Source organism: Cervus elaphus, chromosome 9 (genome assembly GCF_910594005.1).
Source record: "Cervus elaphus chromosome 9, mCerEla1.1, whole genome shotgun sequence".
In the NCBI taxonomy this organism is placed as follows: domain Eukaryota; kingdom Metazoa; phylum Chordata; class Mammalia; order Artiodactyla; family Cervidae; genus Cervus; species Cervus elaphus.
The window spans coordinates 6525973-6549284 of record NC_057823.1 but is presented as its reverse complement, the minus strand read 5'-3'; the positions used below and the strand labels follow the sequence as shown (position 1 = coordinate 6549284).

The window sequence follows — 23312 nt, the reverse complement described above, 5'->3', positions numbered from 1 at the left end:
ATTGCACTCATCTCACATGCTAGCAAAGTAATGCTCAAAATTCTCCAAGCCAGGCTTCAACAGTACATGAACCGTGAATTTCCAGATGTTCAAGCTGGGTTTAGAAAAGGCAGAGGAACCAGAGATCAAATTGCCAACATCTGTTGGATCATCGAAAAAGCAAGAGAGTTCCAAAAAAAAACATCTACTTTGGCTTTATTGACTACCCACAGCCTTTGACTGTGTGGATCACAATAAACTGTGGAAAATTCTTAAAGAGATGGAAGTACCAGACCACCTGACCTGCCTCCTGAGAAATCTGTATGCAAGTCAAGAAGCAACAGTTAGAACTGGACATGGAACAACAGACTGGTGCCAAATAGGGAAAGGAGTACATCAAGGCTGTATATTGTCACCCTGCTTATTTAACTTATAGGCAGAGTACGTCATGAGAAATGCTGGGCTGGAGGAAGCACAAGCTGGAATCAAGATTGCCAGGAGAAATATCAATAACCTCAGATATGCAGATGACACAACCCTTATGGCAGAAAGCAAAGAAGAATTAAAAAGCCTCTTGATGAAAGTGAGAGGAAAGTGAAAAAGTTGACTTAAAACTCAACATTCAGAAAACTAAGATCATGGCATCTGGTCCCATCACTTCATGGCAAATAGATGGGGAAACAATGGAAACAGTGAGAGACTTTAATTTGGGGGGCTCCAAAATCACTGCAGATGGTGACTGCAGCCATGAAATTAAAAGATATTTGCTCCTTGGAAGAAAAGTTATGACCAACACAGACAGCATATTAAAAAGCAAGACATCACTTTGCCGACAAAGCTATGGTTTTTCCAGTAGTCATGTATGGATGTCAGAGTTGGACCATAAAGAAAACTGAGCATGGAAAAATTGATGCTTTTGAACCATGATGTTGGAGAAGACTCTTGAGAGTCCCTTGGAGTGCAAGGAGACCAAACCAGTCAATCCTAAAAGAAATCAGTCCTGAATATTCATCGGAAGGACTGATGCTAAAGTTGAAACTCCAATACTTTGGCCACCTGATGTGAAGAACTGACTAACTGGGGAAGACACTGATGCTGGGAAAGATTGAATGCAGGAAAAGAGGACAACAGAGGATGAGATGGTTGGGTGGCCTCACCGACTCAATGGGCATGAGTTTGAGCAAGCTCTGGGAGTTGGTGATGGACAGGGAAGCCTGTTCACGGGGTTGCAATGAGTAGGACATGACTGAGTGAGTGAACTGAACTGAACCGAACCTTCAACTTCAAGAAAAATGGAAAAAGAAAAATAAACTGAACCCAAAGCAAGCAAAAAGAAGGAAATAACAAAGATGATGGTGGAAATCATTGAAATCAAAACAAAGAAAAAATAGAAAATATCAAATAAAATCAAAAGTTGTTCTTTGAAAAAATAAAAAAAGATTTTAAACAAAATGTTAGTTTTACTGACTGAGGAAAAAAGGCACAAATTGCCAAAATGAAAGGGGAAACATTATTACCAACTTTTTAATAATTAAGTGATAATAAAGGAATTCTCTGAACAACTTTATGTCAGGAAATTAGACAACTGAGATGAAACAGGCAAATTCCTAGAAAGACAAGAATCACTTAAGGAATGAAAAATCTGAGCGGACCCTAAGAAATAAAATGAAAGTGAAAGTGAAATCGCTCAGTCCTGTCTGACTCTTTGCGACCCCAAGAACTGTAGCCTACCAGGCTCCTCCGTCCATGGGATTTTCCAGGCAAGAGTACTGGAGTGGGTTGCCATTTCCTTCTCCAGAGGATCTTCCCAACCCGCGGATTGAACCCGGGTATCCAGCATTGTAAGCAGACGCTTTACTGTCTGAGCCACCAGGGAAGACAAATAAAATAGTAATTAAAATTTTCCCACAAAGAGAAGCCTAGAATCTGATGGCTTCATTGAAGAATCTACAAAACACTGAACAAAGAAACAACAGCAATCATTCACAAACTGTTTCAGAAAACAATGTAGGGAACAAAGACACCACAAGAAACCTACAGGCCACTATCCTCTTAAGTATCAATGTAAAAATCCTGAATAAAACATTAGCAAATGGAATTCAGTAACATATTGAAAAGAATCAGATGGGACTTATCCCAGGAATGTAAGGTTGGTTTGACATTTGAAAATCAGTTATATAATACACAGACTAGAAATAGGTAGGAGGCATCTCTTTGAGGCGATAAAAATGCTCACATAGTGGATTTTGGTGATGGATTTATTAGAAATCATTGAATTGCAAGTTTGAAGCAGCTGAATTTTATGGTGTGAAAATTATACCTTAATAAGTGTATAAAAAACTAGTGACAGGAAGATTTGGGCTTGGCAGGGTCCGGAGCAGGTAGCCCGGAAGGGATGGGACAGAGGGTCAAGGGGCAGGAGGTCAGATGGGCTCGCGGGTGCTCCGTACCATCTCCATCAGGAGGCGTGAGCTGAGACACGGGAGGTGGGAGATGTGGGGGCCTGGGGGTGTGGCACGTGGGACTGCGGTGGGGGCGGGGCTAGGAGAGGAGGAGGTCTCAGGGCACGGGAAGGATGTGTGGGGCACGAAACCGGGAGCGTGGCGGGGCATGGGGTAGATGCGGAGGAGTGCTAGGCGCGAAAGGAACGGGGGCTGGGGGTCTCCAACAGGAAGGCGCACGGAGTGGGCAAGCGGTACATGGGGACTCCCGGGATTCCGGCTGTGTGCCAGAGGTACCCGGCTCAGGAATCCAGCAGTAGCACGCTGCGCAGATAGGACTGGTCAGTCCGAGACCCTCGCAGCTCCAGGCGCCTGGGTGCAGGTGGTGTGGATTCTACCTGCGGTGCTCTCGGAACCGCCGGCTGGGCAGTAGTCCTCAGGACGTGCGTATAATGGGGGCACAGCTTCTGTAGGCGGCCAAAGACCTAGGCGCGGGGTGGGAGGCCTCACCCTGCAGGTCGGGGACCAGGATCCGTTCCAGGAACCATTCCAACATGAGCCCAGAGTGACTGCTCCACGGCAAGTTAATGAAAATCACTGAATTGCACTTTTAGGAGGGACTTCCCAGGTAGAACTAGTGGTAAAAACCTGCCTGCCAATGCAGGAGATGTAAGGAAGTCCAATTCGTTCCCTGGGTTGGGAAGATCCCCAGATGAAGGGAATAGCAACCCACTGCAGTATTCTTGCCTGGAGAATCCCATGGACAGAGGAGCCTGGCGGCCGGCAGTCCATAGGGTCACGCAGAGTAAGACACAGCTGAAGCAACTTAACATGCATGCATACACATTTATGAGTGAAGCTGAGGGTGTAACAATTAGGCCTTAGTAGTTATTTAAAATCCCAGCTGTTTTAAGACCTAGCTCTCTTACCCCGTTGTCTCAGGCCTGAAATGGGATGGTACCACAAAGACTTGCTGTGAGGCTCGGGTAAATGTGGAGGAAGCAAGTGAAAAAGGACCCTTTGTCTTTTAATCCGGCTTTGTGGACACATTACACGCCCATGGGATGTATAGGTGACAAAGTCAAAGGGACCTACCGAGACTGACCACCCATATAGACTGAGGGGGGCTGTTTTTGTCTTAAGTATTCCTTTGACCATATTTCAGCCATAAAAGGGAAAGAAACTGTCATTTTCGGGGATGTCAATGGACTTAGAGTCTGTCATACAGAGTGAAGCAAGGCAGAAAGAGAAAAACAAATACTGTCTATTAATGCATATTATGTGGAATCTTGGAAAATGGTATCAATGAGCTTATCTGAAAAGCAGAAAGAGAGACACAGATGTAGAGATCAAACCTATGGATACCAAGGAGAAAAGGTGGAGTAGGATGAGATGGGACATTGGAATTGACATATTTATAGTATTATGTATAAAACAGGTAACTAATGAGAACCGACTGTATAGCACAGGGAGCTCTACTCAGTGCTGAGGTGACCTAAGTGGGATGGGAATCCAAGAGGGAACATACGTATACGTATGGCTGATTTCCTTTGCAGTACAACAGAAACTGGTAACGGCAGTGTAAAGCAACTATGGTTGTTGTTCAGTTGCTCAGTCGTGTCTGACTCTTTGCGACCCCATGGACTGCAGCACCCCAGGCTTCCCTGTCCATCACCAACTCCCAGAGCTTGCTCAAACTCAAGTCCATCAAGTCGGTGATGCCATCCAACCATCTCATCCTCTGTCATCCCCTTCTCCTGCCTTCAATCTTTCCCAGCATCAGGGTCTTTTCCACTAAGTCAGTTCTTCACATTAGGTGGCCAAAGTATTGGAGTTTCAGCTTCAGCATCAGTCCTTCCAATAAATATTCAGGACTGATCCTTTAGGATGGACTGATTTGATCTCTTGCTGTCCAAGGGACTCTCAAGTCTTCTCCAACACCACAGTTCAAAAGCATCAATTTTTCAGCACTCAGCTTTCTTTATGGTCCAACTCTCACATCCATACATGACTACTTACTAATGCCTTTACTATTTAGTAGCTCCTCTCTCCAAATTTAAGGTTCTCCATCATGCCATCCTGAATATTTGCTTTTCAGCACTGACCTGACCTGGGTTTGATCCCTGGGTGGGGAAGACCTCCTGGAGAAGGAAATGGCAACTCATTCCAGTATTCTTGCCTGCAGAATTCCATGGACAGAGGAGCCTGGTGAGCTACAGTTTATGGGGTCGTAAAGAATCAGACACAACTGACAAATAACACTTACTTTCAACCCAAAATGCTTATCTTCACTTTTTTCCTGTTTCCCCATTGTTCTGCTGAGTCATGTGGGAGGAGGGGTGCTGGGCATTTTAAAACTCGGTAGGCAATATTTGGGATTCCTTGGTGGCTCATTGGTAAAGAATCTACCTGCCAATGCAGGAGACACAGGTTTGATCCCTGGGTCAGGAAGATCCCCTGGAGAAGTAGCAACCCTCTCCAATATTCTCGCCTGGGAAATCTCATGGACAGAGGAGCCTGGCAGGCTACAGTTCACTGGATCACAAGAGTTGGACACGACTTAGCAGCTGACAAGGCAATCCTTATGGTTGTTTTGAAGCCCCAGGAACGGCTGACACATGCTACCTGCCCTGGCTTACTCCACACTCATCCAGCCTTATTTCCTCCAGAATGCTGACTACCCAAGTAAGAGCCTACCAACTGAGAGCCTTACCTCAGCTACTCCTAGTGTAGGAGATCAACTGCTGGTGTAAACCATTTATTGCTCACGTGGGAATCACCAAGGGCTAGCAGTGACTAGTGCCAATGTAGACATCTACTGCTAGCTCAGGGGCTCACCCACTGTAGGATCTGGTGGTGTCACCCCTCACTCACAAGATTTCAGGTCATGTCCACAAGCCCGCATGTTCTTTGTGGTCTCTCTGAGCCTAGAACACTGGGTGGCACCCCTGGGATGCAGGGATATTTGTAAAGCTGAAGACCAGTCTGTTTGCCAATAGGTGTCAGTGAAGCTCATTTTCTTCCCCTCTCAACTGGTGGAGGGTAGCAGAATGTCACCCCCAAACCTCTCATTTGCCATAGATTATCTAACCAAGCAGACCCTATGGGGCTTTCTCGGGACAGACCTTCCCCCCTTCCCCCATGTCCTCTGCTGCCGCTCCTCTCTGGAGTACACAAATAACAGTGTATGATGCACAATCCCTGAATTGTTTTTACAGATGCTAAAACCATCAAATGGAAGAAACTACTTGCTGACCTGGACCCCGAGACCTACTGGAGCCTAAGGTTGGTTAATATCAGCCACTCTGTTCTCTCACCATCAACCAGAGAACCGTGTGCACGAGCTGATGGCATACCTTGAGCTCCCCCCTCCCTCACCTGGCCTTTAAGATTGCCGCGCTGAAACCCTTCAGGGGGTCTGGGGTTTTAGAGCGCCCTGCCCTCCCGCTGTTGGTGCCTTTAAGGTAAATACTGCATTTTCCCGCACTGCCCGGGGCTAGTGGGCTGGCTTTACTGCTCCTTGGCAAGCCAACCCAAGTTTGGTTTGGTAACAATTATTGTGAGCTGGAGATGTTTAAGAAGCAAATATAAGGTCCCTGCCTTTCCCCTTCTGTCTAAAAGCAGGACGTACATTTTCAGAGGTTATCTCTGTCCCCCCCTCCACAAGAAAGATGTGGAGACTCTAGATCCTATCAGTTTAGAGATTGAGGGGATGGAGATCTACATATAACAAACCATACTAACTAGCCTTAGCTACCATCAGTTTACCTGCATGTTTTGCCACCCTTGGAAGCCTAAGGCTGCTTTCCCTGTCTTGTCATTTCTCCATAAACATTGTTCTTTGTTGAAGACGGTATCTAAGCCAGAGATCTAAGCTGCTTTGTTCTAAGTCACTCATTTCCCTGGGGCTGCTTCTATGCATACCTGAGGCATTCATGTCAATAAACTTCTGTTTTTCCGTTATTTTTTATTTAAAGGTCTCAACCAAGAACTCAGAAGGGTTGGGGGGAAATGATTTTTCCTCCCCCACACTTGTGTTCAGCTTTGTTCAAAAGCTGAAGCCAAAAGTATCTTGGTGTCCTGGCAGCAGTTCTATGCTCATTCATTAAACCCACGAGACTTCCACAGACTAGGTTTCCAAAAGCCATTGCTGAAGCCCCAAACCTTAAAATCTGAATCTTTCTCCAGGCAGGAACCAAATAGTATGCTCAGATTTCCAGGAGGAAATGAAGCAGTGGGCCCAGTTACTTATGATTACTGGGAAATCATATGGAAATAATTTTCTAGTGGGGAAAACAAAAAAAAATGGCCAGACCCGTGACTCAACTGGGAAAATACTTCCTCCTGTTGTATGTAATTAGAAGGAACTGCTGTTAAAGATACTCAAAAGTGGTATATATATAGTCACAACAACAAAAAACCCCAAGAACGGGAGAATGAGTAAGTAAATAAGTAAATGAAAAAGTACTGGCCATTGAACACAGTGGAACATAGGAAATATTTATCAGCTTATCTGTAAAAAGGAAAAAAATCCCCACAGTATCCGCAAGAAATAAACACATGTGCTGAGTCAAAGGACATGGAGATGGTATCCGGGAGTTGCTGTGCTTGTGTGGACAGCGGCTACATCCCTGACTTGGCCAGTGAGCATCCTGCTTCTGCATCCCCTCCCCGAGGGTGGGCCCTCTGGAGGATTTCCCCACTCTCCAACCTTAAGGACAACTGTTAGTTTATCTACGATGAGAATGGCCCTTACAATTAATCAAAATCTAGGGGTGCAGAGACACTGCATCACACCTTCTTGAGAAGGGTGAAGAAGTGTGAAAACTTAAAGCAAAAATGAACCCTGGATTCTGTAAGCCAGGGCTCTCTGTGGCCTCACCCCCTGCCCCAGGCAGGAGTGACACTCTGGGTTGAGTTCGGGGATAGCCCCACGGGTCACTGGAGACACGCCTGAGAGGGCAAGGCCAGCTTGCTCTCCTCAGTGCCACTCAGGTGGAAACTGAAGCTGTGTCCCTTCGGAGCTTCACACTCACTTCCATGCACTCAGAACTCCCAGAACTGAACCTCTGCGCCTGGGACCAGGGAAGGACCTTTTTCCAGAAGCCCTGGGTGGGCCACACTCAGGGCGATTTGAGGATGTCTGTGTGTCTTAATCAACCCCTTTATTCGGTGACTCACTTTCCACATCACCTCTCACCTGAGGACTCTGCTGCACCCCCAAACAATCAGAGACAACCACAGACTTCCCCAGCAGTTTGGACCAGACCCCAAGTCAGGTTGGTGGGCTTTGAACCACCTCATGGCCAGCAGTCTCACAAGATAGTAGGTTTCTCAAAGGGTGGCCCCAGGGCCTGGGGGGCTCACACTGCAGCCTGAGTAAATTCTACAGGCTCTCATCTCTTACCCGAGACTGAGGCTGGGCAGGGCGGGCTGCTGAGGCCCCTGGAACCAGAGCTACCAGGGCCCCAGGCTCCGGGCTCCGCAAAGGACTGTGGGTGTGATGCACTGGTGAATGGGGTCTCGGCACCTGATGACCTTGCGGTCCCGGGGCAAGGAAAGCCCAGCCTGCACACACTCATCCATGGCTCCCTGGGAGCGGCAGTGACAGAGTTCAGTTTGCTCCTCGATCAGAGTGGTACTATGGGTGCTTTCCATAGCTCAGAGGACAAGCAGCCTCCTCTCGGGTTTTCCAAGCATCTCGCAGACTCAGAAGGCAGGACAAGGGGCTGCGAGAGGCCTGCTCACTGGGGAGCCAGTCCGTCCCCGGGCCCGCCTTTCAGCCTGCAGATGGTCATAGGGGTCGGGCTGCTGGACAGAGGAGAGAAGAGGGCCCGCAGGGTCCCCGAGAAGGGTGTCTCAGGAAAGGTATACAAGAGTGACCCATCATTGGCACTGTAGAAGGACAGGTGTCCAGCCTCGTAGTCCAGAAAGATGCCCACGCGCCGGGGTGGGTCTCGGAGAGGGGCAAAAGCTCGCTCGGAGGAGTTGTAGTAGCTTCCCAGGAACACCAGGATCCAGAAGCCATTGCCAGCAAACAGCTCGCCCTTCTCCTTGCGGTTGGCGTTCTCTCTGCAGACACCCAGGGCCCAGCTGGCCCGCTCCCCCACCTCCACCTCCCAGTAGTGGCGGCCCGAGCTCAGGGGCTCCCGGCCCAGCACACAAGGCCCAGGGTCGAACCGCTCGGGGCTGTCGGGCAGGGCCTGCCGCAGCTCCCCGCGCCGCACGCTCCTCCTGTCCTCGGACAGCACCAGCTCAGGGTTGGCCGTGTCAGGATCCAAGGTCATGTCCCCTGCAGACAGAGCACCGGTCAACCCTCCCAGCTGTCGGCTTCAGATCCCTACACCCTTGCAGTCACAGCTTGTGACTGACCACACCCGTTCCCGCTCAAAAAGATTACCCAACCACTTAGAGTTGTATCTTGGAACATTCTACAAAGTAGTTCATGCTTCCTTGTGATTCACCCTCCTTTAGAGGACAGAAGGAAATCCTGAGTGCTTTCTGTCCCCAGAGGGAAGTGTGTGTATTCCAGGGCAGCAGGCTCCCCAAGTCTGGGGTCCACACAGGTGCTCTGGTATTTCTGCTCTTCCTAAATGCATGAGTGAAAAGTCTGGACCTGACCTGCTATCTTATCTGCCCAAGGGCCTCGATCGCTCCTAGTTTCTCATCCAGGGACTGGGAGCTTGCTGTTGTTCTACCCCCAACCAGCAGCAGCTCAGGACTGGCACCGTCTCTGGTCTGGAGACAGCAGGCGGGACCCCCCGGCCTGTGCACGGCACTCACCTCGGAACCTCCTCAAGGCCTCCACCAGCCCAGGGACCCTGCACACAGTCCTCATCTCCATAGGTACCACCTCAGGAGGCTGCAGCTTCACGTCCTGGACTCTGGAGGAGCAGTGCAGATGTCACCCCTGCGGAGGGCCCACCTGAACCCTGCCCCCCTTCCCTGGGGAGAGGCCGAAGCTCCTACCTGCGCAGGGTGTCCCTGATATCCTGTGGGAGAGACACACAGCGTCAGCACGTCTCCTGGTCTCGGGCCTGCCCTACACCAGAGTGCCCCCAAACCTCCTGGACAGGCATGGACACACACACTTATGTGGTGGGAAACCGCCCTGGAGCTGTCCTGAGTCAGGCATGAGGTCACCGGAGAGAAGCTCTGGGCGCGCCCAGCCCTGCAGACCCGGCTGCAGCCCCTTCACATGCCTGGAGGGCACAGCGGATCTGGCTGCCAGCCCACTTACCCACAGAGCCCTAGGCACCCCTCCAGAGGTTGAAGGCTGTCTCCACCTTAGCCTGGAGCCATGCCTCTATCAGCCGAGCACTTCCTGCCCCCCAGGCCCGAGGCAGCTGGTAGTCTGGTGTCTGTGGTCTTTGCCCCCCTGTCCTAAAGGCACTCCCTCCTGGCCTGCACCAGCTGTCATGCCTCAGGTCCCCACTCACAGCTGGCCTTCCTGGTAAGGCCTCTCTGCCTGGATGCTCCTCTCTCTGGTGATGATAGGTAAGAACAGTTTACTCAAGGGTCATAAAATGATTGTGTCCCCCCAGATCCAAAGCACTCCCTGCACTCCCTGCTGACCAACACTGTGGGCCAAGGGTCGGCCCACCTGACCTCCCCCACATGCCTCAGTAAACACAGTGCTACCCAGGGCTGCTCTTCCCCCAGCACAGGCAAAGGTTGGGTGGGGGGGGGGGGGGGGGAGAGAATGAGGGGCATCTTTTCTGCAGTCAGCCAGGTGAACAGGGAACTGAGAGGATGGCCAAGGCCAGGAGATATGAGCACTTGGGAAGGTAGGGCAATAGTGGTGAGCAGTGGAGGGCAGATGGGGCAGTAAGGAAAAGGCAGCAGGAAGTGACGGGCAGGAAATGCAGCCAGGCCAGCTGAGGTCAATCCCTCGCTGAGATCTCAACTGAGACCCCACATTGCATTTCATATAAACCTGCGGTTCTCATCTTTCTGGACCAATCTGTCCTCCCTCTAGAACCTCTGCTTCCCGAAGCTTTTCCAGCACCATTCACTCACCTTTGAGGGCTGCTCCCTATCATCCCCTAGCTGCCTGCCTAGCCCCCATTTTACTGACCTCTGCTGACTTCCCTCAACCCCTACCATACACTTGCCCAGATTCTTCCTGCTTCCCAGGCTGAAAAATCACTGTTGGCTCAGCAAAGGCCAAAGGAATGTTTTAGCCATAGGATGGCAGCCTGAAGCTGGTCCTTAAAAAGTTCACTCAGCTCTGAAGCTTCAAGGAGGGTCACCTCCTACAGGAAGCCCCCTGGACTACACATGCAGCGTCCTCACTCCCACCTGAGGGCACAAATTGCTGGGGCCATGAGTCCAGCAGATTCTCAGGGGCAGCACTGGGCCCATGCAGGAATCACTGTGGGAGACCTGCAGGCTTTTCCTCTCAGTCCAGTGGGCCCAAACCTTCAGAGAGCTGGGTGGTGACCCAGTGGCTCTAGATCCTGGAATGCTACCCTGTGGCCTGGCCAGTCTCCAGGAGGGCTCCCAGGACAGGCACTAATAGTTCACGCAGCTCAGCACTGGGGTCTACTCTCCATGTTTCATAGGAAGGTGACTAGCTATTGACCTGGGAGGTCCATCAAGGTAGTCGGCTTTCTCTGCACAATGCTTCCCCCGCTTTTCTCTCCATTCCCACGCCTGGCCTTCCACTGAGACCCCCACAGGCCCACGCCCAGAAGGGGTGCCAGCTCACCTGCAGCATCCCCAGTGCAGGCAGCTGGCAGCGGCCCTCCAGCTCGGTGATCAGCTCAGCCAGCTGGGCGCTCTGCTGTCCGAGGCGGGCCGCGCTCTCCCTCAAGGGGGGCAGCACCTCCAGCTCCTCCTCTTCCAGCCTCTGCAGCAGCAGCTGCTCCTCCTCCACAAGCAGACGGCGCAGCCTCTCAAACTCTGTCAGGACGTTCTGCCGCTGGGTCTCCACCATCTTCTGTGGGGGCCGGGGAGGATGGCTGAGGGCCTGGGACCTGGAGCCTCATTAATCCATCTGGGGTCCCCCACACCCACTCCTTCCTGACCCCAAAGCACTGCACCACCAGGGGCACCCAACAAACCCAGGGGGATTGAGTGTCCCCCCAAATCCCAACTTTACCACCCAACGCATTCCCAATTTCCATTTCCCCAACCCTCAAAGCCACGATCTGGGATCACCCCCACACCCATCCCTCCCCAAGCCTCCACCCGAGACCCCCCATGCCTGGCCCTCCCCGACACCCACTCCTGAGTGCCAAACCCACTAGTTTACATGGGGCATACATGGGGTCTGGAGCAAGAGTGCTGCCTCGGGAGCGGCATGAGGCTGAATGTGAAAGCAGGGTCCTGGGGTGGGGTCCCTCATGCCCCCATCCCTGCCCACACTGGGCGCCTGGCCACCTGCCTGCCACAGGGAGCAGGTCTCCTCCGCTTGGGCCTGGAACAGTAGCGCATCCTCCATCTGCTTCCGCAGGTGCTCCAGGGATTTCTCCAGCTTGCTCTGCAGGGAGGTGAGGCCAGAGTGACCCGAGCCAGGCCAGGCCTCCAGGCTGGCTCTTACACATGCTCCCACCTGCTCAACTCCTGCTAAGCCTGAACTCAGTTGGCAGGGACCAGTAGCGGAAAAATGGGTCTGGGACATAGTAAGTCCCAAGCTCAAATTTGCCAGGAGATGCCCTCTGACTGGTGTGGCCCTTCCACCACTGTCCTCACAAGCGTGGCTCTCCTGCTGCTGCCCCTTGGCTGAATTCCCTTTCTTCTGTGGTTCCCGTGCCTCCCTCATCTCAGGGCAACTTTCCCACAAGCCAGTTTACACTGCATCACCACCTTCTTTCTTCCAAACCCCGTCACTTCTCTCTGCCTGGGCTGGGCTTGCTGGATTTCAGCTAACTAGAACACACGGCAGGACGGACGGGCTTACATTTGTATCTGGTTCCTTGGTCCTGATTTCAGGCCTATGCCTGACATTGCCTTCAACCCTGTTTATGACACATTCAGCATCTGGTAAAGCCAGAAGGCCTAAAGGACTATCACAAGAGAGACCACAGCAGTGCTCGTGGGGTTTCCACTGTTCTGTCCATGTTCTAGACACACCAGGGCCCCGAGAGGCTGCATTTTGTAGAGTCAGCGCTTCCGGGCTGTGCAGATAGCAGCCAGGGCCCTCTGATGGGCATCCTCCCCAGCACTAAAAGCAAGCACCAGACAGTGAAGGGGACTGGGTCATGACGCTCTGGTACCTACATTACTGAGAGCTGAGATGACAGAAACAGCAGAGCTCTCTGCTCTCCTCCTTTCAGCATTTTCCAAGAGAAACGTGCCTCCCCTTTACCAGGAAGCAGGGGGCACTCATCACCCAGAGGCAAGCTGCTGACACCGAGGTGAGTCTACCTTCTCACCTGTTGATCTCTTCTGTCACTCTAATTTGCAAGCCTGAGTTATAGAACGTCATATGCTAGAGGAAAAGCCTGCTAGAGGAAAAGGCTTTTCCTCCCCTGGGACGGGGAGGGTTAAGTGCTACCATGGGAGACTTTATCAGGTCAGTTGGAAGATGCCTCTAGAGAGCTACTGGTCATTCTCTGCTCTTCCGGTCACTATCCACACCCTGACCAGGAGCCTCAGCGACAGGAGCACAAATCTGCCAGACTGACATAAGGAGTGGGTGTTCAAGTATGCATATTACACCTCAAAGTGAGGGAAAAAACCACAAGAACGTGTTAAAACAAGTCCAGTGACGTGGGATGGGTATAGGTTTATTCTGTTGTCCCAGAGGCTTATTCTAAGATAATGATAGAATAGCAATCCTAACGCTGACTAAACTGTGTACTTGAGGCACCTCAGCAGCAGACAGTACTGGCCATAAAGAGAAATGAAAATCACAGTCAGAAAGTTCGAAAGAGATCACCCACAGACTTTATGCTTTGGGTTTCAGAAGCAAACCCGCCCACAGACCAGGGAGGGAGCAGGCAGTTGGCCAGGTAGATGTTTGTCCTGAGGCTCTCAGCGGAGAGTGCTGTGTTAGTTTGGATTTTAAGAAATACATTTCCATAACAGAGAAACAGGGCATCTCTGCCTTGTCTGCTGGCAGAGTATCCAAATGGGAAACGCTGGTGGGCTCTGGCTCCCAGAGCAACGGCTCCATCCTACGTTGATCCCAGCCTGGGGCTCTATAGCAGCTCCCTGGCTGCCTTCCCATCTGGCCTAATCAGAACTTCAGCACTGGCGTGGGCCCCACAACCCTACTCTGCCCACAGACCTCTGAGAACTCATACACGTCCATCGGGGACCAGCCACCTCTCAGGTTCCCTTCCCACTTTCTCCTACTCTCGGCTCCGCCTCTGCCAATGGTCGGTCAGTCAAAACTGCCCAGTCCCCTCCCCGGACAGCCCTCCCACCGCCTCTTTGGGATCTAGACTTCAGAAAGCTCGTCCCTTCCCCGCCCTCTCCCCCCAGGCCCAGGTTCCTAGGCCAGCGCCTCACTGGTGGGCGGTGCCCCAACCCCCTAGGATGCCGGTTTGGAAAAGGCTGCACCCCCCTTACACACCCCCCGAGACCCGGGGCAGGCTGGAACCTGAGCCCGCGACATCGGGCAAGATGCGCCCCCTCCAGGCTCGGGCCCCCCACCCGCGCCGCGGCGATCCCCTGCCAAGCCGTGCTCTGCCTGGGACCTGCCCACACCTTAAGGTCTTCGGCCGCGTCCTGCAGCGGGCGCACACGGTGCGCCCAGTGCTCCCCTGAACGCTCGCAGGCCGCGCACAGAAGGCGCAGCTCGTCGCCGCAGAAGGCGGCCAGCGGCTCGCGGTGCGCTGCGCACACTCCCTGCGGAACAGGCGACGGTGGGTGCAGGCGCCGCGCCATCTCGGCCATCTTGGCGAGCGGGCGGTTGGGTCGCAGGTTCCTCTGCGGGAACAGCTCGCGGCACTCGGGGCAGGCGTACGGGCCCTCGGGCTGACCCCAGCAGCGCCGGATGCACTCGCGGCAGAAGTTGTGGCCGCAGTCGGTCATCACTGGATCCGTGAAGTAGTCGAGGCAGATGGCGCAGGTGGCCTCCTCTTGGAGGTTGGTCGACAGGTCGGGTGCGGCCATGGCCCCAGTGGAAATGGACGAGGGCCGCGTTATCCGCCGGGTTGGGCGGCCGCTGCCGGGACTCTGGGCAGGGGGCGGGGACACGCGCGCGAAGCAGGGCACCAGGGGATTCGGGGAGCTTCGGGGCGCAGGGTCTCCGGGGTCCGAGGCCTCTGGATTCCGAGGATGCGGAGCGTACGGCTCCGGGACTGCGGCGGCTCCAGGAAGATAGGGGCTAGGGACCCCGTTTGCAGGCAGGAAGGGAAGCTCTCAGCAGCAGCGGAAGCAGGAAGCAGCTTTTTTCCCTTCTGGAACCACCCACTGTAGCTCCGGATTGGCCGTGGTCTGTCACGCGGCCTCCAGCGCCACCCAACTGGAGGCTGCTCACCCACTGACCTTAAGTCGCCGCCGCCACCTGCGCGCGAGTTCGTGGCAGTCTGTGGGTGGCTGCGGCTCTGCGGTACCTGCTGTCTTCCTTGGACCTCGGGGAACGTGAGGTTTAGGGGCCGGGGCTGCCCCGCAATGTGCAGAGGCGGCGAGGACAAGGGGAAGCCGAGGTTGTGCTGGGGAGCCCCAAGTCGTTCCCGGTGCGCTCCTGGGTCCTCGCAAGTCCCCGGGCTGGGAACGATCAGAACTTAAGGTGTCGGGGCTCGGTCCAGTGGGACTATTGGCCTTGTTCGGGGTCAGAGTATATTGGCCAGAATTCTGGGGTTCTGGGGTTCCCCGGTTGTTAATGCATCTGCAGTCATGGGGGTCAGGGGTAGGGTGGGCGGTGGAAAGGGAGTTAAGGAAAGGGATCCTGTCCTGTCTGATCCTACTCTGAATTTTGCCCCTACAGCAAAGGTGGGCAGCTCTGAGGCTTGCTGGAATTCAGCTTGAAAAGTCCCTTCACTTTTTCATCTCCCCCCTGTGAAGGACCTAGATATGGAATTTGCTGAAGACAAGGAAGGTAGACACTTGAGGCCTTGGCTCTACATATAAAAACCTGAACCAGTGAGCCACCAGTGAATGGCAACATCTCTAAGTGGAGAGTAGGGGACATGGCTTAAGAAAACTACACCACACTGGACCTTGTACATATACATGTGTGTGTTTAGAAACTGATCCACTATGAAAGTTTTCTGTGTGAAGCATCTGTAAATATTGACTCTTAATGTTTAACTGCTTTAATCATGGTTATATTTCCACTTTGTAAAACCAGCCTGCACAGCCGATGGCTTGCAAATGCCTCATTTGCCATAAGCTGGGCAGGTGGGCCTTGCTGAGCGGGACCACCTCACCTTCTGGAGAAAGGAGGGTTGCCCAGGCTCCACCAGCCTGCGCCCCTATCCCTTCACCCACAGAGTCACTGTAGAGATGACCATCTGGCCTGATTTGGGGGCCCCAAGGCAGAAGAAGGGCTGCAGGGGGCCAGGGAAGGCAGGCTGAGAGTAGGTATGCAGGTGGGACCCATTGTTCACATTGTAGAAGGACACCTCTCCAGCTTCAAAATCCAGGAAGATGCCCATGTGGCTCGGAGGCTCGGTCAGTGTGACGGGAGTTGGGGGAGACGTGGCAGGTGTGTACCTCTTTCCCTTGCATAGCTGCACCACCCAGAACCCATTTTCTGGGGACTTGGGGACCCTGTTCCTCCGGCTCACGTTGTCCCTGCACACGCCCAGGGCCCACAGGGCATCACCGGTGAGGTTCATGCCCACCTCCCAGTAGTGCCTCCCCGAGGAGAAGGTCTCTTGGCCAACCGCACAGGGATAGGCGAGGAACCTGTCCTTGCCATGGGGTGCGCCATCCATCGGGGTGCTCAGGTAGCACCTCTGGCGGCTCTCATACAAGAAGAGGTAGGGGTATGCCGTGGAGGGGTCGGGCACCACATCCTCTGGAGACAGGCCCGGGGTGGAGGGGAGAGGGGAACATTTCAGGGTCAGTGTGGGGAGGGCAAGGCCCTAGCAGGGGCCGTTCATCCTAACCCCCACCCAGGCCTCCCTTTGGTTGAGTTCAGCTGTGAAGCTGGGGTTAACTGCATGATCCTGTATCCCAACTGTGGATATTGGCGATGCCGAGGAGATGGGGCTGGGGTACCATTTGGGGAACCCCTCTCCTATTGGTGGCTCTTGCCTTGAGTGGCTGAGAGCAGGGTGAGGCATTGCCAAGAGCCCCTGGGCCCCCACTTACCTTGGAAACTCTTGAGGACCTCTATCTGCCCTGGGACCCTACAGATGGTCTTCAGCATGATGGAGGTAGCCTCTGGGTACTGCACACTCAGGCTGCTCTTCCTCCAGTGGATACAGGTCTCACTGTTCCCTCCGGCCACACTTCCAGTCCTCTCTGCGCCCATCACCATCCCCACCGCAGGTGGTACTTACCTGCTGAGGAGGCCTTTCATATCCTGCAAAAGACATGGACGAAAGCAGAGAGACTGGCAGGGTCTGTGGTGTTCCCAAGCACCCCGTGTTGACATTTGGCCAGAAGAGCTAGAAGGGCTTTATGTATTGCCATGGCCCCATTTCCAGTTTCTAGAGAGTAATCCTGTCTTGGCTATGCACAGTATCATTTATCTGACTTGCCCAGGCCTCCTCTTCCCCATCACAATGAATGAGGACACAGGGAAGCTGTCCAGCTCATGACACACCATGAAGGCCTCTGTGGGCCTCAGGCCTTGAGTGGGTCAGGAGTCAGTTTAGTGGGTTGCAAACAGATTACATTTTGATAAAAGGCAAAGTATTCCCCTAAAGGTAGAGAGAGTGTATAATCTGTTGTCAACACCAGACACTTATTGGCAACAAAACCCACAGGATGCTGGGATAACAGGCATAAAAGTGACTGACGCAGGCATACTGGGAGATCTAGATACCCTGCATGTGGCATTTGCTTCAGTTGTATAAACACATTCCTGTGAGTCCATGTATAGTGACTCGCAATGTGAAATGTGTTTTTTTGCTGTGGAGTCCCTCGTTCTGCACACTTGAACCGGTTACCCACTTTTCAGCCAATATAAACTGCCCCTTTCCGGGCCTCAGTGTGCAGGCCCACCCCTGCTAGGCCAGCTGCACCCTCCCCCCACGTCCACAGCTGGCCCCTGCGATTGTGTGACTTGCTCTTGCCTGTGAAGTCACCGGCGCCTCTCTGGAGCCAATATGCCCAGGCCCTGCATCATTGTGTGGACAACAGCTGCCCTCAAGCCACATCCCGGGGCTGTGAAGGGGATGAACACAGCCCAGCAGGACTGAAGCCTGTCTTGGGCTGAACTGGCTCCCTCCCCAGATTCATCTATTGTGGAGCTCAAACCCCGCAGTACCTCAGTATGAGTGTATCTGGAGATAAGGCCTTAAAGATGTGATTAAGATAAAATCAGATCGTTTGGGTGGGCTGTAATCCAGTCTGACATGTCTTTATAAGAGGAGGCTATCAGGGCGTAGACTGTATACAGAGGAATGACTCTGTGAGGACCCGGGGAGAATATGGCTTATAAGCCAAGGAGAGGTCTCAGGAGAAACCAACTGTGCCCACAACTTGAGCTCAGACTTCCAGCCTTCAGGAGTGTGAGAAAGAAATGTGTGTTGTTTAAACCACCCGGCCTGTGGTGTTCGTTACGCAGCCTGAGCTGATTGAGACAGAGCTTTCCCTGTTGGCCTGAATCTGTTGCCACGGGTCAGCCCACCCTGACTGCACCTGAGCCGGAGCTCAAGCCCCCGTCCACCACCCCCAGCCAGGTACACAGGCATGCCGCCTCACCTGCAGCATCTGGAGCGGAGTGTGCTCATTGCTGTCCTCCAGCTGCAGGAGCAGCCTCTCTAAGGAGTGACTCTGCTGCTTCAGCGAGTCAGCGCTCTTCTGCAGCTCTGCCACTGTCTCCTCCTCCTCCTCCTTCAGGGCCTGGAGCAGGTGCTGCTTCTCCTCCATCAGGAAGAGGCCCATCTTCTCAAACTCGACCATGATGCGCTCCCTCCGCTCCTTCACCTTCTCCTGTGTGGGGGTGGGTGGGGTCCTGGGGGTGAGCCCCAGCCAGGGACCTGCCACCCCTAGTGCCTGCTTTCAGAACCCACCCACCAACCCCACACGCCAGCTTGGAAGGGCTGTTCTGGAAACGGTGGCACATCTCCCCTGGATCCCAGTGACCCACAGAAAACCAGCCAACCAGGCAGGGCTGGGAGTCAGGGATCACACAGAGGCCCCCCTGAATGTCACTGGGGCATAATTTTACTCTAAGCCCCAAATGGCAACATCCAAGCGCCTGTGTGCCCTTCCTCCCTGCATCTTTGAAACGGCCAGCCTGTGCTGAGGGCACCGTTCTCAGTCCTGATTTGGCAGGAATTCTGGGAAAATCATTGCCTTTCTGGGGTCCTGTGTTCTCATCCACACAGGACAGTGATTTCCCCCCTCGAGGGGCTTCACAGGTCAGGAGGCCTGTGGGGACCCAGCTGGGCTTTCCCCACGCTGCCCGGCTGCCGGGTGTGGTGGCCTCGGCACCTACCTGCCACTCGGCCAAGGTCTGTTCCTCCTTGGCCTGCAGCTCTCCAGTCTTCATCATCTCCTCTCGAAGGTACTCCATGTCCTCCTCCAGCTTCAACTGTGGTGCACCCAAACCATGGGATTTGGGGTCAGTGGGCCCCCTGCATGCCCCACATCCAGGCAGTGCCCTCTGAAGCTGCATCCACCCTGAACCATCCTCATGGGGTGCAAGGGATGGAAATATGCTACCCCAAAATCTGTCCCTTTGGCAGAAGGATTATTTTGAGCTGGAGGCAATTAAGAATCAACAGATGCAGAAAGATGCCTTCCAGGGGCTCCCATTATCTGACCAGAAGCATCTTACTGGGGATAGTTTGTGCCCATGAAGAAGATGGAAAGTTGGTGTCAAGATGAACCTACACAAAAAACCCCCATTTTCCTTTACTCTCTCGCTGTATATATATATTTCTGTTATGATCTGAATGTTTGTGTCCCTCCGACATCCAAATTCATATATGGAAGCCCTAACTCCCAATGTGATGGCTGAGGTGGGGCCTTTGGGAGGTGATGAGGTCATGACAGTAGGACCCACATGAATGGGATTAGTGCCATTATGAGAGAGACCCGAGAGAGAGGACAGCGAGACGCCGTCAGGGACTCTCACCTGACTGTCCTCATCTCTGACGTCAGCCTCCAACTGTGAGCAATAAATTGCTGCTTATAAGCCACCCAGTCTGTGGAATTCTGTTACTGAGACGATTTCCCACAGTCTGCCACCCTCGGGAGCCTGAAACTTTTACCTTTGTCCTGTTGCTTTTCTCCAAATGTACTGTTCTTTGTTAAGATGCTATATAAGCCCAAGTTCTAACTGACTTTTTTTTTTTTTTTGTACTATTGCTGCAGTTTCTCCCAAGTGACTGGCATAGCAGGCATATGTTAGTAAATGGTTTGCCTTTCTCTTCCGTTTGTCTTTGCTCAATCTAATTCATGGGTCCCCAGCCACAGAGCCTCAGGTGGATGGAGGGAAAAGGCTCCCCTCCCCCTGCCTGTCAGGGGGTGGACTGGTTTGCCCCCCACCAGATGGCTGCACAAGGACCAGGGAATGTGGATGGGCCTGGTTGGGGACTTGGTCAGTCTGGACTCCTGCATAACCACAGAGGTGCCACGAGACGGCATGGCCCGCAGCCTGCTTTGTTGTGGAGTAAGGGAACACCCGCTGTGAGGTCCTGCACATGGGGCTGTTTGTTCCAGCAGCCGCTCTCTGCTTCACACCCTCCGTGACACATGCACATATTTGGGCACCCTTGTCGCCTGTCCTGGCCCCCAGCCAGGACCCACCTTGTACTCTTGCACGGCCTCCTCGATAGGGACCACTCTGTGGGGCCGGTGTTCCTGGGACTCCCTGCAGATGATGCAGATGGGCCTCTGGTCATCCTCGCAGAAGAGTTTGAGCAGCTCTTGGTGCGCCTTGCACAGGTCCCTGCTCTGCAGGCTGGGGTGTTGCCGCACCATCTCGGCCACCTTGGTCAGCAGACGGTTGGGCCGCAGGTTCCTCTGGGGGGACAGCTCGCGGCACTCAGGGCAGGGAAAGGAGCCCTTCCGCTTTCTCCTCTTTTTCTGGCCTTTGGCCTTCTCCCAGGTCAGCTGGATGCACTCTCGGCAGAAATTGTGACCACAGGTGGTCATCACGGGGTCTGTGAAGTAGTCAAGACAGATGGAGCACGTGGCCTCCTCCTGCAGCTTTCTGGCAAGTTCCACAGCATCCATGGTGCCTGGGGAAGAAATGGAGTGTCCTGCCACATCCTCTCCCTGGAGCCCGGAGCTCTTCAATAGCACTCTCCTGGGCTCCTTTTGAAGATGGGAGTCTGAACCTGGGGTTTTAGGGTACCCTGACTCACCTTCAATAAGGGGCACAAATGTCTCTCTGGAAGCTGACAAAGACCCTCTCCTTCAGCAAACTCCAGCCAGCTTCCTCTGAGCTGTAGGCTTGTCTTTGGCTGGCCCCACCCAGTTTCACAGTATTCCCGCTGTGATATGTGATCTAGTTCCTCATCCCCCACCTTTAATGAATTGATGTCCTTGACCCTCCTTGAGCAAGAATCCTGTTAGGCCTGTTTAGCAATAAGCCCCCTCCTCATGGCACCTCTTGGTGATTTTCCATCACTGACCGCCATCACTCTGCTCTTTGGCTACAGATCTGCACCTGTCTCAGTTGCATTCAGAGATGACATTGCAATAGTCTTGAATAGTCTTTTAACAAGGATCATAGGCTTCTCTTTAACAGAACCCCGCAGAACAAAAGAAGAAGGGAGTTTAAGAGGAAAAATCTCTCTCATTAGGGAGCAGCGTTGACAAAGTTTCTCTCTTTAACCAACTCTTGCTCAGGCTCCAGAATTTTCTAACAAAGCCTTGGACTTAAATGTTTATCTCTCCATTGTTCAAGTTTAACAGAAATCCCCCTAGGTGGGTTTAACCAGACCCCCCCCCCCTGCCCCCGCCCCGGCCCCCACTCCTTGCTACTAAGATGTTTCCTCTTAGTAACTTCTCGTAACTGACTCTACCCTACTACTTAAAAATCCCCACTGGCCCATGTGTATTCAGAACTGAACTTCACAATCCTATATAGAAGGTCTAGTTCTATATAGAACTCCAGTTTCTATAGAACCCCAGTTTCTATGGAACCCCAGTTTCTATGCTAATATCTTTCTTCCTATTTCAATAGACCCAAATAAAACCTGTTTTTACCCCTCTACCATCCAACTCTGATTTTCCTTGACAAGGTGCAGAAAAGATAAAGGAGGGCCATTACACGCACACATGCTCACATGCATAGGAACACACATGTACATGTGCATGCATGTTTAGACACTGGCACACACAAACAAAGGCACACGCAGAGGCACCTACACACGTGTACCAACATCTCAACCCAAACACACACATTCTGGGGTTGGAATGCCCATGACTTGATGCAGTGGAGATCCAATCCTCCTGGATGCACTTCACAGGGTGGTGGTTAGGGCTGAGTTAGAGTGGATTTAAACATCATTGCTGAATTATTAATGCAAGCACTGTCCAGGTTCCCTTCTATGCAGTCTGAAACTACGGCGGCTGGATTCTGCAGATTCCTGAATGCCTGACATTGGTTCACTATGTCTCTGGGAAGAGCTTTGGCATGAGTCTCTCCCTCTGCTCTCAGCTGCCCTTCGTTGAGACTGCTGCCCACCCAACAGAAGCTGGGTGAGAGTGGGGCGGTCTGGGGGCTAGCCTCTGGCTCAGGTTCTGGGGGAAGCCACCCAAGGGCTCTGGGCCAGTGATGGTGGACGGGCCTTCCTTGACCCCTGAACGTTACTCTGTAAATGCAGGGCTAAAATAGCGGGCTCCTCTGGTTCCAGTTTACAACCACCTTCAAAGCTGGGACAGCCACTCCACTAGGGCAGAGGGTGCACGGGGTCCCAACCTGAGCCTCAGCACCCACCAAGTGACCACCCGCCCGCTCCCTCAAGGGGGTGATCCTTACGGGGTAAAGCGGTGCACGCTGCACCTCGCCAAAACTACGCCTCCAAACGTGGCCCAGGAGAGCCTGCTTTGGGGCGATGGAAACCCCCCGGGCCAGGATCCGAGGGCGCCGGGCTTCGGGGCTTTGTGGCGTCAGCAGGAGCGCGAGGTCGAGGGGCGGGGCCGGAATCAGGTTGGGGACGGGGAGGTTTCGTGGGGGAGCGGTTGTCAGCAGCCCAGGGATGGGGGCAGGATTCTCCTGCCGGGTAAGGAGCCCTTACGGAGCTGGCCGGAGCTGAGGAGGCGGGGGAAGGAGCGGCGACAGGGCAGGGTGTGGGGTTAGGTAGGCAGGCGGAACGGGATGGGTAGACGGTGGTGAGAGCCTTGCTGTCTGCGGAGGGGAAGACGTGTGGGGCGGCAGGGAGCGGATCCCATACTGGGAGGGGCGTGAGGACAGAAGGGGCGGCGGGGGTCCGGCACACCTTTGGCGGAGATGGGGGGGGTCTCTGGTCGACCGGAGGCTCCAGGTCTCCCGGGGCTCCGCCCCCCACCCCCACCCCGCCTGGCTGGCTGAACTGTGTGTTTCTGCTAAGATCTCCAGGACAGGGTCCGGTGGTGAAAGGCTCAGGGCAGTGAGTGGGGTGGGGGCCAGAAAAGCTAGTTGAATGAGGCAGTGTGTGTGTTAGTCGCTCAGTCTTCTCCGACTCTTCGCGACCACGGGGACTGTAGCCCCCGCAGGCTCTCGGATGCTAATTAGAACCCCCCGGAAGTCCCTGAGGCTGCTCTGCAGGTAAGGTGAGTCTGCGCTGACAGTTTCTTTCAATTCAGAAAATAGAATCACAGGATTGTAAAAATATTCCTTTCTCTGACCTTTTCAACTGTGTGTAACTCTTTTTTTCCTGG

General features: G+C 53.4%; 2 protein-coding genes across 3 annotated transcripts; both read right to left on the bottom strand.

The window, feature by feature from the left end:
* Positions 1-6899: 6899 nt before the first annotated feature.
* On the bottom strand, positions 6900-14756 carry TRIM11 (tripartite motif containing 11). 2 transcript variants are annotated; one of them, XM_043910745.1, is made up of 6 exons: positions 14079-14756; positions 11809-11904; positions 11131-11361; positions 9390-9412; positions 9204-9304; positions 6900-8712 (listed from the first exon to the last, which is right to left on the bottom strand). In XM_043910745.1, the coding sequence occupies exons 1-6, from the start codon at positions 14484-14486 to the stop codon at positions 8165-8167; spliced, it is 1407 nt and encodes a 468-aa protein (XP_043766680.1). In that variant the 5' UTR covers positions 14487-14756; the 3' UTR covers positions 6900-8164. The 2 variants fall into 2 exon arrangements, with proteins under 2 accessions (XP_043766680.1, XP_043766682.1); XM_043910747.1 differs by having other exon boundaries at positions 11131-11358.
* An 863-nt stretch (positions 14757-15619) lies between these two features.
* On the bottom strand, positions 15620-22532 carry TRIM17 (tripartite motif containing 17). The gene is made up of 7 exons (XM_043910744.1): positions 22432-22532; positions 20250-20683; positions 18934-19029; positions 18195-18425; positions 16826-16848; positions 16635-16735; positions 15620-16338 (listed from the first exon to the last, which is right to left on the bottom strand). Exons 2-7 carry the CDS (start codon positions 20676-20678, stop codon positions 15791-15793), a joined length of 1428 nt encoding a protein of 475 aa, XP_043766679.1. The 5' UTR covers positions 20679-20683; positions 22432-22532; the 3' UTR covers positions 15620-15790.
* Positions 22533-23312: the final 780 nt, after the last annotated feature.

What these genes read in the sequence shown, in the direction of transcription:
- TRIM11 (XM_043910745.1), bottom strand. Translation starts at nt 14,486, where the DNA reads ATGGCCGCACCCGACCTGTCGACCAACCTCCAAGAGGAGGCCACCTGC. An exon ending in ATCAGGGACACCCTGCGCAG is followed by an intron (nt 9,305 to 9,389) that starts GTAGGAGCTTCG and finishes CTGCTCCTCCAG; the next exon opens with AGTCCAGGACGTGAAGCTGC. An exon ending in GGCCTTGAGGAGGTTCCGAG is followed by an intron (nt 8,713 to 9,203) that starts GTGAGTGCCGTG and finishes CTCTGTCTGCAG; the next exon opens with GGGACATGACCTTGGATCCT.
- TRIM17 (XM_043910744.1), bottom strand. Translation starts at nt 20,678, where the DNA reads ATGGATGCTGTGGAACTTGCCAGAAAGCTGCAGGAGGAGGCCACGTGC. An exon ending in AGGCCGTGCAAGAGTACAAG is followed by an intron (nt 19,030 to 20,249) that starts GTGGGTCCTGGC and finishes GGTGCACCACAG; the next exon opens with TTGAAGCTGGAGGAGGACAT. An exon ending in AGACCTTGGCCGAGTGGCAG is followed by an intron (nt 18,426 to 18,933) that starts GTAGGTGCCGAG and finishes ACCCCCACACAG; the next exon opens with GAGAAGGTGAAGGAGCGGAG.